This window comes from Mauremys reevesii, linkage group 13, assembly GCF_016161935.1.
Source record: "Mauremys reevesii isolate NIE-2019 linkage group 13, ASM1616193v1, whole genome shotgun sequence".
Lineage (NCBI taxonomy): Eukaryota > Metazoa > Chordata > Testudines > Geoemydidae > Mauremys > Mauremys reevesii.
The window spans coordinates 31629960-31645642 of record NC_052635.1 but is presented as its reverse complement, the minus strand read 5'-3'; the positions used below and the strand labels follow the sequence as shown (position 1 = coordinate 31645642).

Sequence of the window (15683 nt, the reverse complement as noted above, 5' to 3'; positions counted from 1 at the left end):
GGAAAAAATCACAAAAATATTTGCAATTTTCCTCTACTTGTTATCAAAGTTTTTGATCAGCAGTAGAACAGGTTACAAAATGAAAAAAATAATACCCAGCTCTTATAAATCGCTTTTCATCAGTAAATCTCTAAGCACTTTACAAAGGAGGGTACCATTATTATCCCCATTTTACAGATGGGGAAACTGAGGCACAGAGCTGACGTGATTTGCTCAAGTTTACCAAACAGGCCAGGCACAGAGCCAGGAATAGAACCCAGGGCTCCTGAGTCCCAGTCTAGTGTTCTATCCACTAAGTCACACAGAAATTCCTAGAAAATATTTTTAAGTGTTTTCCAAACCATTTAGTTAGTAAACAACAAGGAGTCTGGTGGCACCTTAAAGACTAACAGATGTGCCACCGGACTTTAGATGTCTTTAAGGTGCCACTGGACTCCTTGTTGCTTTTGTGGATACAGACTAACACAGCTACCCCCTGATAGTTAGTGAATGAATCCCTAAACAATCTCCCCTTCCCAAAGATAAGTTAACTTCATAAGAGGTGCAGATGATCTTTGGGGGTTCGGGGAGGGGGATTAATCCCAATACACCTCACTGGAACTCAATTCCTGGGAGAGAAACGTTTTAAGCAATCTTAGGCCTGAAGTTAATGGGAAGTGTCCATTTACTGATTCAGTAGGAGTTGGATCAGGCCTATCACAAAAGTATCACAATAAGAAGTCCCTTTGCTGGGTTCAGCATACAGCTCATTTCTAGGCTCTCAACTAAAGTTGCAGGGCCTCTCCGTGAGGGATGAGTGTACTGAATACTACTTACCACACTCTAGGATTTAATAAGACATATAAATTAATTAAATGGACAGCATCAAGGCCAGGAGGTCTAAAATAATACCTTCCAGCTGTGTTTTGCTTTTCAGGAGCACACATGCCCTTCACAGCTTCCCTCCATTCTGCCTATCTGCTCCTTCCCTGTGAGGAGGTGGGATATTGAAGTACACAAGATTATTCCTCTCTGGGCACTTCAAAACATGATTTTTTTTTGTTGCTGTTGTAAATTTCAGACCCTAGCATATTCACATCCATTGATCTGAATGGAGTGACAAAGCAGTCTGCATGCACGTATGGTACGGGGATGCAGGTACCTGTGACCTCTAACACACTGACCACTGGGGTGGTTGCTGGTAGAGTGTTTGACTATCACCGCTGTAGCCCTCATGTTGGGAGGGCTGATGAGGGTGCCAGAATCAGGAAAAGCAGTTTAAAAACACCATACTTTTATTTTTAAATTAAACAATAGTTCTGCTTTGGGTATTTCAACCCTGAAAAAAACAAATCACAGGTTGAAGGTGGCCTACCAAAGGTGGTTGTTTTTTTTGTTTTTTTTTTAACTTTGCCCATTTTTGCTTCTTCATGACATACAACGAAAGACTGAAAGGTAGTTTTTTTTTGTTTTAAAGATTTGTCAAAAAAATTTTTTTTTTTACTTCAGAAATAGCAAGAATGTCAAACCAGATCTTCTCTGGCAGTTGTGCAGGACAGTGTAAGGGTCTCAGATGTATCTTGTGAGCTTTCACTCTTTAACTTAAGGGCTGGAATACTGAATTATTAACAAAGAGGCTTTCTCAGAAATGTTCATGCGACATTGATTTTAAATAGGTAACTAAAAATCCCTCCCTCCCTCAACTAATTGTGTTTGATAATTCCACTAGTTCTCAGTCAGTCACCAGAGAGTCCTCAAGGGCAAACAGACCTGAGTTTCCAATACAAAATAAAGCTGAAAAGAAAACTAAGGCTTTTTTCATTTTTTTCTTAATGTCTTATTTATCCCATCATTTAAAAAAAAAGGCACAAGCCCAATTATTTTTCCCTTTTGCAGGTCACCTTCAAACTTCAACCAGGTGCATGTCTATGGGCCTTTACTGACCATACTGTCTTTCAGAAGAATATGAAACAAAGAAACAATCCACTATTGTTTTCAGAAATACAAGAGCCACAATCAACTCCTTGCAGGTAGGAAATTGGAATTTAGTGTTCCTTGTCTGCAAGGTGACTTGCTAAGGACAAAGTCTTCATGTTTGGTCCAGCCAAACTGAGCAACTGGCTATTAACCAGCCTGAATTTTCTTATTGTGTGTGTGCCTTATATAATACACACACACACACACACTATATAAGGTGCCAACAAATGCAAAGTGTGAAGCTCACAGACAGGTGGACACTCAAATAAGGAAGAGTTCAGATGGCTCAGATAGCTCACTATTCACCAGGGTCTGTGTATGACACTTCCAGATTGTTTATTCATATTTATTACCTAAAGCCAAGAGACCAGAGGAAAGGGTGCAAAGGGGGAGCTCTCTATAGATGATGGAAAGACACTGCTTTTAAGAAACCTGTCATATGATACCATGGGCTCCCCATAAGAATTCTGAAATGCTTTCAACATTGCAACCCAATTACTGCCCAGGTCAGAGAACGCCAGCAGTGAGAGATACAGTTTTGGCAGGGCTCTGTTGCAAAGATCCCTGCCGAGCCATTGCTGTGCATATATGTATCCATTTATTTAAAACAAAAAAGGCCAGATGTTAGGTCAATCACCAGGTCAGATATCCATGGATATAGATGGTGTCTGTGACTACATAGACTATTAGCCTCCTTAAATACATGTGAAAATAGTGGCAGTCTCTCTGACCTGGAAGATCTCTAAGTCTTTAAAATAAGAGACATTGTAAATAATTACTGAGGCTGTACCTGATGCACAGTGCTGAATCCTGCAGAATTGGTCAGGCCGTTGGCTCCTTGGTAAATCCCTGATGTGCCTGTGAAAAATAATATCATATTTACATATAACAGATTTCCTAAAATCAATGTAACAGAATATGCTTACATCGACAGTCACACAACGGTAGGAATAATGCATTTATCCTACAAAACAGTAGGTGGCAAGTCAAGAAAGCTAGGGGATTGCTTCTACTGCCAAGGTCTGGGCCACTGCTGAATTCAAAGGTAACTGCAAAATCCATTTTAAAAATATGTAAAGGAGCCAGGAAGTAGCCACACGCTGAAGCTGGAAAACTTGGTTGAAAACAAGCTTGCAACATGGGTCCGTGTGTAACATGATTTTTATTTTTCAAGATACATCAGCACAGAACTTTCCAAATGTCTCCCTAAACTATGCCTCTAGAGTTTACATCTTTTCATCCACATAAATACCTGCAATTGTGCATCACCTTAGTTGTTTGTACAAACAAAGACTTCAGGTGCAAGCCATATGCCCCACAAATATATGTCTTGGTAAACCAAGTACACATGAAGTTTGAAAATTTGGACTTACATGCCTCTTTTCAGGGTTAGAATTTCATTGTCAAGGTTCCTGGGCAAGCAGTGACTGGAAGCATTGGCCCTGCTTAGTCCTGGTGTTATTAAGAAGAGGGATGGATGCCTCATATCACTCTTGCAGTTTCCTCTGGTTGATATTTGCATCTGCTGCTGGGGGGTGGGGGCGGGGGGAGAACTACTGCATCTGTGTGTGGCGATGGGAGGGGGGGAAGGAGAAGGGGAGGATTGAGAATTCAGCATGAGGACAGGAGGGGGAATTGGGCGTGGTGCAGAAACAGAATATCCTGAAGCTTCCCATCCCCTAGATTCTGCCCCCTGGAAATGTCTAGACTGTTATTTTAACTGCAGTCTACAAAGTTTCAGCTTCAGGAGCTCTCTCTTCAAATGATTGGAGAACCACATCCTGAAAGCTCCTCTTCCTTCAGTTTGTGTGGTACAACAATAGCTCAGAACCATGTGGTTCGTCCCCTAATTAGTGAAGCAGGGCTAGCTCCCAGAGCTGGTCCCAATTCTGCTTGTAAGCTACCCTCCTGTCTAACACAGAAAGAACATATAGTGCTCCATCTTGATGGAAACCTCCAGCCAGCCTCCAGAAAGCATTACCTTTTGTGACCCATTATCTCTGTGGCAGCCTCCACTTCATATTAGTGATGAGGGCAGCTGTGATCTGCAAGCTAGATGTTATTTTGCTCCTGGCAGCTTGTCACTGGTCCTTGGCTGGACATCATTTAATCACCCTTTTGTTTTATTAGGCTAGAACCTGAGGACCCTAATTGCAGATACACATTCTGGCTAGTGCCATGTGAATTGCTCTCTCTCTCTCTCAAACTGTTAGGATCTTTATGCCCAGTGCAGCTCTAACCAGAAGTTGTAAACAAATGCCTCTCAATGTCTTCACGTGGTGTTTCTTCTCCAAAGATTGGCTTGTTTGTTTTTATTTTAAGACCCTAGATTAGCTGAGGAATGGACAGCTGAACAAACTGCAGCCCGCCAAGTGCAGTCACAAAAGCACATGCAGTGAGAAATAAATCTCATGCCAAAAAGAAACAAGGAGGAGGATCTGCATCCAGAACTAATTTGTCGCCACATGTAGCCTTTAAAAGCCTTACAGAAAAAAAGTGGAAGGAGGAGGGGAGGACGGGCTGATCAAGAGCTAAAGTTTTCTTCCAGTGCAGCCCCCTGTAGAATGCCACACTCTGCCATTTCTTCATCTGGGGACCATCCCACATTATTACACACACACACGATTTGGATGCCTGAGAAACACATCAAAAAGAACCTGCAGCTATTAACAGCTTTTTTTGTTTTCTGGTGAAACAGGTCTACCACTACGCAGAAAGAATGTCAGTGGGTAAATCAAAATCTAAGGCCTGGTCTACACTACGGGGGGGGGGCGGGGGGTCGAACTAAGGTACGCGACTTCAGCTACGCGAATAGCGTAGCTGAAGTCGAACTACCTTAGTTCGAATTTCCTACCTGTCCAGACGCCGCGGGATTGAACTCCGTGGCTCCCCCGTCCACTCCGCCACCGCCGTTCGCGGTGGTGGAGTTCCGGAGTCGATGGGAGCGCGTTCGGAGTTCGAACTATCGCGTCTAGATTAGACGCGATAGTTCGAACTCCGAGAAGTCGAACTCTCCGCGTCGACCCGGTGGGTAAGTATGGACCTACCCTAAGAGATTAATAGGCCAGGCCTGGTTTTCAAACAAGCAGTGCCAGTAATTGCATGGGTCCCTGGATACACTCGGTGGTCCAGATCCTCAGTTTGTGTAAATGCTTCAGTATTCACTGAAGTCCACTGCTGAGGATGTGAAGCAGAGAGTCATGCCTTGGTGGCATTAGAAGAGGAAGTTTAACATGAGCAGATTTCACCTGCTACTAGTGGTTCTCAAGGACATAGCAACTCACTGCCCAATCCCACCCTCCCAAAATGGTCAAGCCAGCCCTTCTGTAGCAGCCTGGAGGAGCATTTCTGTACTACAGCACCCTCAGCTAGACATTCATCCCACGCTCAGTTTTGTCATTGCTTCTTTGCACATTTTTTAAAAAGTGTCTTAATACTAAAAACAGGATGAATAGCTTCCCAGAGTAACTGAACAGAGTATGAAGGAGAGTAATAGAGCCCCAATGCTTACAGGCAAATACAACTTTCACAGAACACAAAACAGCTCTTGTACACCAGAGCTCAAAACAATACAAGAGGGAATTTTTGATCTTCCTCAACTGTCAGTTTAAAACAATCCATCATCCTTTATTAAAGCTGTCAAGAGGGGGATGAGTTAGCTCGAGGGACTCATGTGCTATGTGTAAATTGTGATGAGAACATGTTTATTGCTGTGCTATTTGCAGATGATACTGTACTTCCTGTTTTCCAAACGATTAGAGGTAATTATGTAAAAGTCAAAATGTAATATGGGAATGAACTTGCATTGAACTTTGCACCTGCTGTGTAACCAAAGTGTGTGTTTGTGTGGAGGGGGATTGCAGGAGTAGTGCGTGGGAGGGTTGAGCTTCATAGCCGCCTATCAAATTCAAGACCAGATTCTACACTATGGATTAAACTACTCCAAAAATAGCATAGTGCAAAAAGAAAAGTGTTGGAGAGTTAATGTCTCTTTGAGGAAATCTATGCTCAAAACCACAAAAATATTCTGCACACAAAAGTAACATGTCCCATAATTTTTTTTTTATAGTTTTCTTTCTGGTTAAACTGTTGTGCTGCATCATGGAAAATGGAGTCTGGCCTGAGAGCCCAGCCTAGTGAGGAGACGAAGGGAAGTGGGCACGAGGCACTGCAGCAGTTCAGGAGAACACAGACTAATGGTGGTGACCCAACCCCAAATATTTTGTTTCAGGTTTTCCTGACTGAAAACTGAAAAAGTTCAATAAAAATCAAAAGTTTGCCACAGACAGTTTTGATTTTGTGGAAACTTCATTTTCCACAAAAAAAGAAAGGGGGGGAGGGAGAATTCTCAACGAGTTCCAATAGTGACACTGTCAAATGACACCCCTTCACCAAGCCATTATCAAGCACCTCCCTTCCCTTCCTGTTGTTTTCTGTCACCTGTCCATTTATGTCAAACTCTTTCCCAGGAGGTAGGATGTGCTTCGATAACCAGCGATGGGCTTGAGCAGCTTCTGAAAAGTTGGGGGGGGGGGGAAGACGGAGAAAGGGGAGGTCCCTGGAGTCCTTGGGATGTGTCCCATGTTTAGAATGCCTGGGCTCTCTCATCTCTGAACTCATGCTGCCCTGTTGTGTAGGGCTATTGCTTTCAGATGCTCGTAATGGATGGCACGATAGCCCAACCGTAAGCTAACAGCAATTGGCTAATCTTTAATAGTGTACTTGAAAGTAACCAAGATGGGCCCAAATAAAAAATCTGGAGTCAAACTCCCCCAAATTGTGACACTATGAAACTTAAGCCAAACTCTACAGCTCCAGCCCATCTATAGGAAATACCAAGAGGAGGCACTTCCAGAATTTGTATTAAAACATCAAAGCTTTCCCATGACTCCTTAGTCCTCCAGAACCTGATTTACTAAGGTCTAGGATTGCTATATGGTGCAGGAAGGGAGTAATACAGCAAATCATGTTGTACACTGAAATCCTCAGCCATTCCTAATAATAATACTACTATTCTATAACACTGAAACACAAATAATGAAGTACACATTTATTCAGTACTTCTCCCTTTCAGAGATTCTCTCTCGCCTAATGGATACATTTACTGTACCATGGATGAGTGAGTAAGAAACATTTATCTACCTTGCTGGGTCTGTGTCACCCAGCTTGCATTCAAACTCCCCACTTTTAAATCAGAAACACAGACCAGGATCTCTCCCTTGGCATCTTCTCCATATGGAGTGTAGTTCACATCTGTGTTCAATCAAATCAGTTGCTAAATGTCACAATGCCCTCATTCACAGGTTGCTTAAAGAACATTTAGCTGGTAATAAAACAATCTGGATTCTAGAAGAGAACAGTTCTTCAGACATACTGTACAGTAAATGTTCCCACAGAGTACATCTACCACAAGCAAACACAAATGCAGACACCATACAACAGCTGTGCATGCTCTGTAAAAAACCCCTCTCTGTAGATCCAGTGCCATATACTTTCTTGTGATGGGGAGAAGAGAGATACACTAGAGTGCACAAGGGCAACACTCAAAGTGAAAGTTTAGTGAGTTTATTAATGTTATAGCCTGGCCCTCACAGTAAATGGATTCCCTTTGCTATTCCTCTACGCTTTTTTTTTCTTCAATTAAAATAGATTTTTTAAATGTGTGCCAGTACAATTTCATTTGTGCCTGAGCCAGATCAGGGCTGCAAGTCACTGCTGGGGAAAAGCTGTCATGCTGAGCATTCAAGCCCCAAGCTGACAGGGCAACTTGCAGGCCTGCCAGGTGTCCTGGACCTCCTGTGGCACTCACGCATGCAGAACTCCCCACGCATTCCCACAGACTCAGTGTCTCGCGTGCAGCTGGACTGCAGAAATGGTCTACAGTTGGGGCTGCTGTGGCACCTGCTGAGCAGGCACACAAGTGGCTTCTGTCTTGCTATGCCCCTTATAAGAAATAAGTGGGGAAAAAGCAGCTGTGAGGGAAGCCAAGTGGCAGCAACAGCAAGTGGAGGCAGGGACAGGTGGCGAAGGGGACCCAGTACTGGCCCCAGGCTCCCTCCCACAGCCACCAATTTGACCCCTTCAGCAGGTTCCACATTCCACCCAGTCCCCAGCCACTCCACCCAGCTATCCCCATCTTCCCAGGCACTCCCACAAACCCAGCTGTCCCCGGATTCTCACCCAGCCACCCAGCTGCCTCCCTAGACATCCCCACAAACCCCACCTACCTCTTTCCAGCTTCCCCTGACACCCTGAACAACCCCCCAAACTTAACTATACACAGCTTCTCCCTCCCACAATCTCTAATCCCAGCCACTGAGCTTGTCTCTTCTCCCTTTGCCCTGCTGACTCTCACAAATCCAGTTTCCCCCTCCAGTTACCCCCGCAAACCTAACTACCCTAGAGCTATCCCCCAGCCCTCATGGACATTACCACAAGCCCAGACGCTATGGTACTCCCCTGTCCTCTGAAAGCTCTCACCAATGCCCCAATATCCTTCAGCACTTGCCACAGCTGTCCTTCCCCACACCATCATCTGGGACACAGCACAATGACCATAAGCTGAAGCTTATGGTCATTTACAAACATGTACATTTTAATGAGTAATTTGCATGCTTGCAAATAAATAGGCACAAAATGTCCCATATGAATCTGCACCAAACTTGGCAGCCGTGAACTTGCAAAAAAAAAAAAAAAAGTAAGGCCCTTCAGTAGTAGTCCTTTAGCTCTCCCTTTCAGCCATTAATGGATTCAGCCACAGGCTTTGAGAAGTTAATTGTGGCCTTTGCCCCTCAAGAGAGCCCCAACAAGGTTTCAGACAGGCTGTCAGTGGGCCCTGCCTATAGACCTCTTCTGCTGCTTTGGTCCTCTTTGGAAAATATGCAAGTAACCAGCTGCCCTGCACTGCATCCCTGTGGAGAGAAATGCAGTCCTTGCAGGGGCAGCTCCAGGCCCCTGCACGCCAAGCGCATGCTTGGGGCGGCAAGCCGCGGGGGGCGCTCTGCCGGCACCATGAGGGCGGCAGGCAGGCTGCCTCCGACGGCTTGCCTGCGGAGGGTCCGCTGGTCCCGCGGCTTCGGAGGACCTCCCGCAGGCAAACCGCTGGAGGCAGCCTGCCTGCCATGCTTGGGGCAGCAAAATCCCTAGAGCCGCCCGAGTCCAGCAGCAATACTGTTCATTTTTCTATGATTTCTCCATTTATAAAATGTCTCCATTCTTCTCTCCTGTACCTAACTCCTCACTTCCTTACCTCCAATAGCTTCTCGAAATCCAAAGACCACAGTAAACTGCCCAATCTTTTACGCAATCTCTCTATACTGCACTCATGGTAGTTTTGGAATGCCTAACAAATTCTACGTGTTAGATGTTACAAAGTTCTCAGTTTCTTTCCCCATCCCATCTCCTTAATGGTAATTTTTTTCCATCCCTTTTCCACTCAGGAAAGTAAGGATGATGAAGCAAGTTTGGCAATAAGATGGATGGCTGTTCTCAGTGTTTTCAGGAGTAAGTTCCACCCAGGCACTATAAAGAAAACTCTGTCTCTGCACTTACTAGGCTCACTCATGCTGCTGAGAGTTCCATTGTTTCAGAGGAATGTAGTTGTCATGGGATGCTACAGTTGTGGCAAATGAGGTGACCTGTTAGGTAATGTGGAGCAGTCCCACAGACGGTTCTGAAGATTAGGGCTATACCCTTGAACTTGACAGTCTGTGGGGACCAGCGTAGGGAGGAGAGCACCACGGAGATATTCTCTCAGTGGGCTCTGTTGGTGAGTACGTGAGCTGCTACACTCGGAACTAACAGGAGCTTTTTCTAGGTCATGTTTTCATTCCAGAACTGAATGCACTGAAACAATCAAGCGTCACAAAAATGTAAATGGCCAAGTCTGAACAGATGTAAGTGTGGAACAGGGCATTTTTCACAGACTTAACTATTTTGGTTTACAGTAGCAGTGAGGAGTCCAGGAACACACAAAGGATGCACAGTATCTAGACTACCTGTGGCCGCCTTGAGTGGTGGCTGATGTTATGGTGGTGACAACTTGCAGAAGTGGTTGAAAAGATACAACAAAATGATGATCCACTGATTCTTTCAGTTCACAGATGATCAGTTCCAATGAAAGATCTCTGAAAGGGTTTTTTTTATAATCTCCTAATACTAATAAATTAAATGTCCCTTGCAATAGTGATACACTGGGTTTTATAACCCGTACAACATGGCATGTGCTGTTTTATACACAACATGTTGTTCAGACTTACATTAAAAACCTAATGCTCCTACAGTCAGTAGGCAAGTCAGTGATGCAAGGAAAAGTACCAGTATAACTCCCAGTAGTGTTTGCATTACTTCATTCTATGGCCAACATCTGGCTGGTGACTTCGGTGGTCATTCAGAAGGTTCTTTGCAGCATTTTACCTCTCTGACAAGCTAATGTTTCCTGCAGTAAATATTGCCTTCTCCAAGCTGATACTTTTTTAGATAGAGGTTAAGCACCCGTCAGAATTACCTCCCACCAACAATACTCCAGTGCCTTGTAAGAGTCTAAATCCTACGACATCTGCCTGCATTTATTGGGCAAGGAATCTCATAAAATGTTACACTGCTGTCAGCTGTGAAGTTATTTCAAGTGAGTATCTGACCTGCTAAAGGAGAAGATAAACTCAGCCCATATGTACGCTGTGTCATACGGCTCAACTGTTTGCCATTAAGCATAATGTTCCCTTCCACCAAACAGCCTGCTCTGTATTTCTATCTGGAAGGAGTTGGATACTACTGAGAAGAGCACATTGTAAAAGCCTATATGGACAGAGTGGTTCTGCACAAGAGCACTGTGGCATTTTACTGCAGTAGCTTCTGCTAAAGCATACTGCTCTTTTAGAAACACAATGAATCTCGCACTAACAAATGCCTCCTGTAGAATACCCTGTTTTACACCACCAATTTAAAATATCCCCATGGGGTTACCACTACGATTTTGTTCAACCTTTGGCTTAGAAACCATCTCTATTAGGCTGACTGATTTTTGCTGGACAGTTGGGTGACTATTTAGGACATATTTCCTTGTACAACGTTTCTCGACCAAAGTCTCCTCCTTATGCTGCTTTGGGTCTGTGACCCATAATTCATTACTCACCCATGTCTGTAAAGCATGATGAACAAGACTGCTGTAAGGGTTTGGCTTTTATCTTCCTTTTTCTTTTTGTAGGTGACCTGCTCCACGTAAGTCAATTCATTTTAAGAGTTTGAAAGTTCCTAGATTGCCTGCATTCACTATCTGGAGTCTGGTGCTGGGAAAGTGTCCCCTATATTATTTGTGAGAAAATGTTCACTCTAACGAGCTTTATAGGTTGCTGGTGCAGGTACCATAGGAAATAAAGTTACATTTTCTTTAAAAATACATCACAAGGAAACTTTTTAAGCAAGTAGTAGACAATGCTGCAACAAAAACTTAGCTGAATTCAGTACAATTCCACATCACAATCTTCACCATCAGAAAAACCTCTTGTTGGACATCTCAGTAAAGGGACCAAATACTAAATAACCCTTTCATCCTAGCAGTGGTCCCTTGCATGATCAAGTTTGTGGCACATTAGTAGGACAACATGAAATAAACTTGTATTGCCACTAACTGTGCTGTACGTGTCTTGTGGTGAGAAGACCTCAGTCTCAAGGGCTCTCTATCAGACACCTTCAGCCAGCACTAATATCTAGTTACACAATCTAGACTTTATGTGGTGAATAACAGACATGAATGTTATACAGGAGCTGGTAGCAAACCCTATATTTAGGTTGTCCACTATTTTCTGGGGGCACCACATGGGACTGGAACCTGGCCAGGTGCCCTGCAAACACAAGCTTGGACCCAACAGCCCCTTCCCCTTGGGGGCACCACAAGGAGTAGGAGTTCCCCTAATTTGTGGGGACAAGGAGGAGAAAAAAAGTGAGCACTGGCTCTCCCATCCCTGGACCCAGCACCTGGACCCAGTGGGCCATCCTCCTTCTGGGATAACAGTCTTCTCTCTCCCTATCAACTAGTGTAGTTAGTCCTATAGGTCAAGTGGCAGCAGTTTGTGCTTCAGTGCTGACGTTCCAGGGTTCAAATGCTGCTGATAAATATATCATAGCATTGGACTAAGGTTTGTTACAGTTGTACATAATGTAGTTAGTTTTTATCTTTTTTCCTTTAAAAAACACTTCAGACAATTACATTATTTTATTTTTTTAAAAAAAAAAAGACCTAAAAGGACATTATTTGGTTGTAGCATTTTACAGTTAGGAAATAGCAGATTTACTTGTCTGTGCAAACACATGTTGCACCCCTTTGTCCAGATGCACTGTGACAGCCTTTAATCACATGATCACATTTTTCCCCACAGGATCCCTGCCTCATTCAGTGCACAAAACGGACGAATGCACAAGAGGGAAGAATTAAGATTACACAGACCACCGTAAATCTGGCATTTTCTAATTTGAGTACTTGACCTTGCAACCTTAATGTTTCTTAATGTAGTTTTTTGTATATAATTTTATCTAGACTATATTAAAATTCCCTTTACTTGATAAATATTTTAATGAAAGCATTGTTAGGGTTCCCAGTCAAGTATTCAATTAACCTTGTGTAACTTTTAGAATATTCTATTCAAGCCTAAAATAAAGCTGAGTAACCAAGAAAAGCTTCCTTATCTTTCTCCTCTTTCTTCCCTCCCACTAAGTTATTTTTGGTATACAACATACTCTGTTGCAAAAACAACACCCCCCAACAAAACAATGCCCCCCCCCACCCGCAAAAGCATACACTATCACCCCCATCTTAAATCTCACTGTAAACTTAGTCAATGTCAGGCACACTTCGTGAAGGAATTCTGATTGCAGATGAACTTGCAGCAAGATCTTTGGAATACCAAAAGTCCTCATGCATAATGATTGCAGAGCTACGGAGTTTCATGGTTTACAACTCCGCCTTCTGCTTCTGTTGCATCACTTTGTACCACATGCTTGTAGATTGGGTTAATGATGCAAGTGTGGACTAAACCCTATTTTCTACTGTGATATCAAATGCACATGAAATAGAATCATCGATAATTTCAAAACTAGATGCCCATTCCCCATTCAGGTATTGACACTATATTCTGAATTTTTTTTATTTTTTGGCAAATGACCCAAGAGGTGCAAGATAATCCATGTAATTTAATTCTGCTACCAGAAATTAATACATTTTGGAAATTGAGTAACACCTCTTAACATCCTGTAGTTTGATGTATTTTCAAGCTGAAATATGAATTTCGGATGTGAGCTGATTCAAGTATGTATTCACCTATATGTATTAAATATATTTCTATTAGCCCTCAGAAAAATATGCCCTTTTTCCTGGCCTTCTTCTTATGAGTTATACATCATTCCATTGCTTACTAGAGATGGGGAATTGAGACCCAAGATCTTCTGGAAGCAAAGATGTATTGTTTCCTTTAGGGTGTATGAAATCATTTGGTTTGTAATTCAGATCGCAATAGAAACAATAGTATAGATTCATAGAAAGGAATCTCAGCACAAATCTTTGAAGTGCTATATACCTTAGAATTCTTCCAATTTCTTTTTAATTTTAAAGCTGCATATATATGAAAGAGTAAATATAGATGGTCAATACAGAATTCTATTGCTTTGGTCCAATGAATTAACTGCATTTTTAATCTAAATCCTGGGAAATTCTAACTATATTTGCATTTCTAAAGTACTCATTGATTATGGTGCGTAGGCACAGTCAACATTCCTTGTAATCAGGTTTAGGGGCTTCCGAACAGTCTCCTCTGTATTAGAAACTGCTTTGTGATGGGAAGAATTAAATGACCTGTGCTGTCTGGGTCCTGATGATCAGAGGGGAAGTAAGTCAGACAACCCTTTAATAGCACTTGCCAACTAAAATCAAATCTTAAAACTGAAAATAAAAGGGTGAGCATAACACAAACTGACAAGAGTCTGGAAACTCAGAAGTAAGGTGGGTTCCCAACCTTTGCCCATACTATTGACAGGAAGAAATTGAACAGGTGCTGAGGATCGAGTGCCAACTTGGACTTCACACATCCAGGACTTCAATGTGTCAAGCCAACACTATTTTGCATGTGTAGATCCCTGTTCTAATAATTGTTTATTGTTAACAGTCACCTGGAAAACAAAGAATTTAAACACTACATTCCCCTGTAATATATTCTTATCGAGGAGTGTTACGTTGTGAGACACCATAAGCAACACAGCAGTTAGGCTCTAGTACACCAAATCCCAGATTTTCAGACTAGCCTCAGCCAAGCCTTTCTTTTTGCAACAGGTGATGACCCAATCTGTGCTTGCAAATCAGTGAACAGTCCACATGCTAAAATTTATAGCCACAATTCATCTTGGTCACAGAAAAAAAAATACAGGATAAGAGGGAAGATCCTTTCATGGATTGAGAACTGGTTAAAAGACAGGGAACAAAGGGTAGGAATAAATGGTAAATTTTCAGAATGGAGAGGGGTAACTAGTGGTGTTCCCCAAGGGTCAGTCCTAGAACCAATCCTATTCAACTTATTCGTAATTGATCTGGAGAAAGGGGTAAACAGTGAGGTGGCAAAGTTTGCAGACGATACTAAACTGCTCAAGACAGTTAAGACCAAAGCACACTGTGAAGAACTTCAAAAAGATCTCACAAAACTAAGTGATTGGGCAGCAAAATGGCAAATGAAATTTAATGTGGATAAATGTAAAGTAATGCACATTGGAAAAAATAACCTCAATTGTACATACAATATGATGGGGGCTAATTTAGCTACAACTAATCAGGAAAGAGATCTGGAGTCATCGTGGATAGTTCTCTGAAGACGTCTATGCAGTGTGCAGCGGCAGTCAAAAAAGCAAACACGATGTTAGGAATCATTAAAAAAGGGATAGAGAATAAGAGAGAATATCTTATTGCCCTTATATAAATCCATGATACGCCCACATCTTGAATACAGATGTGGTCTCCTCATCTCAAAAAAGATATACTGGCATTAGAAAAGGTTCAGAGAAGGGCAACTAAAATGATTAGGGGTTTGGAACGGGTCCCATATGAGGAGAGATTAAAGAGGCTCGGACTTTTCAGCTTGGAAAAGAGGAGACTAAGGGGGGATATGATAGAGGTATATAAAATCATGAGTGGTGTGGAGAAAGTGAATAAGGAAAAGTTATTTACTTGTTCCCATAATATAAGAACTAGAGGCCACCAAATGAAATTAATGGGCAGCAGGTTTAAAACAAATAAAAGGAAGTTCTTCACACAGCACACAGTTAACCTGTAGAACTCCTTGCCTGAGGAGATTGTAAAGGCTAGGACTATAACAGGATTTAAAAGAGAACTAGATAAATTAATGGAGGTTAAGTCCATTAATGGCTATTAGCTAGGATGGGTAAGGAATGGTGTCCCTAGCCTCTGTTTGTCAGAGGGTGGAGATGGATGGTAGGAGAGAGATCACTTGATCATTACCTGTTAGGTTCACTCCCTCTGGGGCACTTGGCATTGGCTGCTGTCGGTAGACAGGATACTGGGCTGGATGGACCTTTGGTCTGACCCAGTATGGCCGTTCTTATGTTCTTACATTCTTATGAAGAATCCACATTCTGTTCCAACAATTTATTCAATATTTGTTTTGTATTTTCCAAGAATTTTTGAAGTTTCACACAATTCCATAGCATATTTATTAAGTTTGCTGGTGCAA

The 15683-nt window shown here is 42.5% G+C and overlaps 1 protein-coding gene across 7 annotated transcripts in view; it reads right to left on the bottom strand.

The window, feature by feature from the left end:
• Positions 1 to 15683, bottom strand: part of EYA2 (EYA transcriptional coactivator and phosphatase 2) — a 148598-nt gene that overhangs the window by 57899 nt on the left and 75016 nt on the right. For all 7 annotated transcript variants that reach the window (XM_039498143.1, XM_039498148.1, XM_039498150.1 and 4 more), the window contains one exon: positions 2747 to 2814. In XM_039498143.1, coding sequence (XP_039354077.1) covers positions 2747 to 2814 — 68 coding nt within the window. The remainder of the gene's footprint in view (positions 1 to 2746; positions 2815 to 15683) is intronic.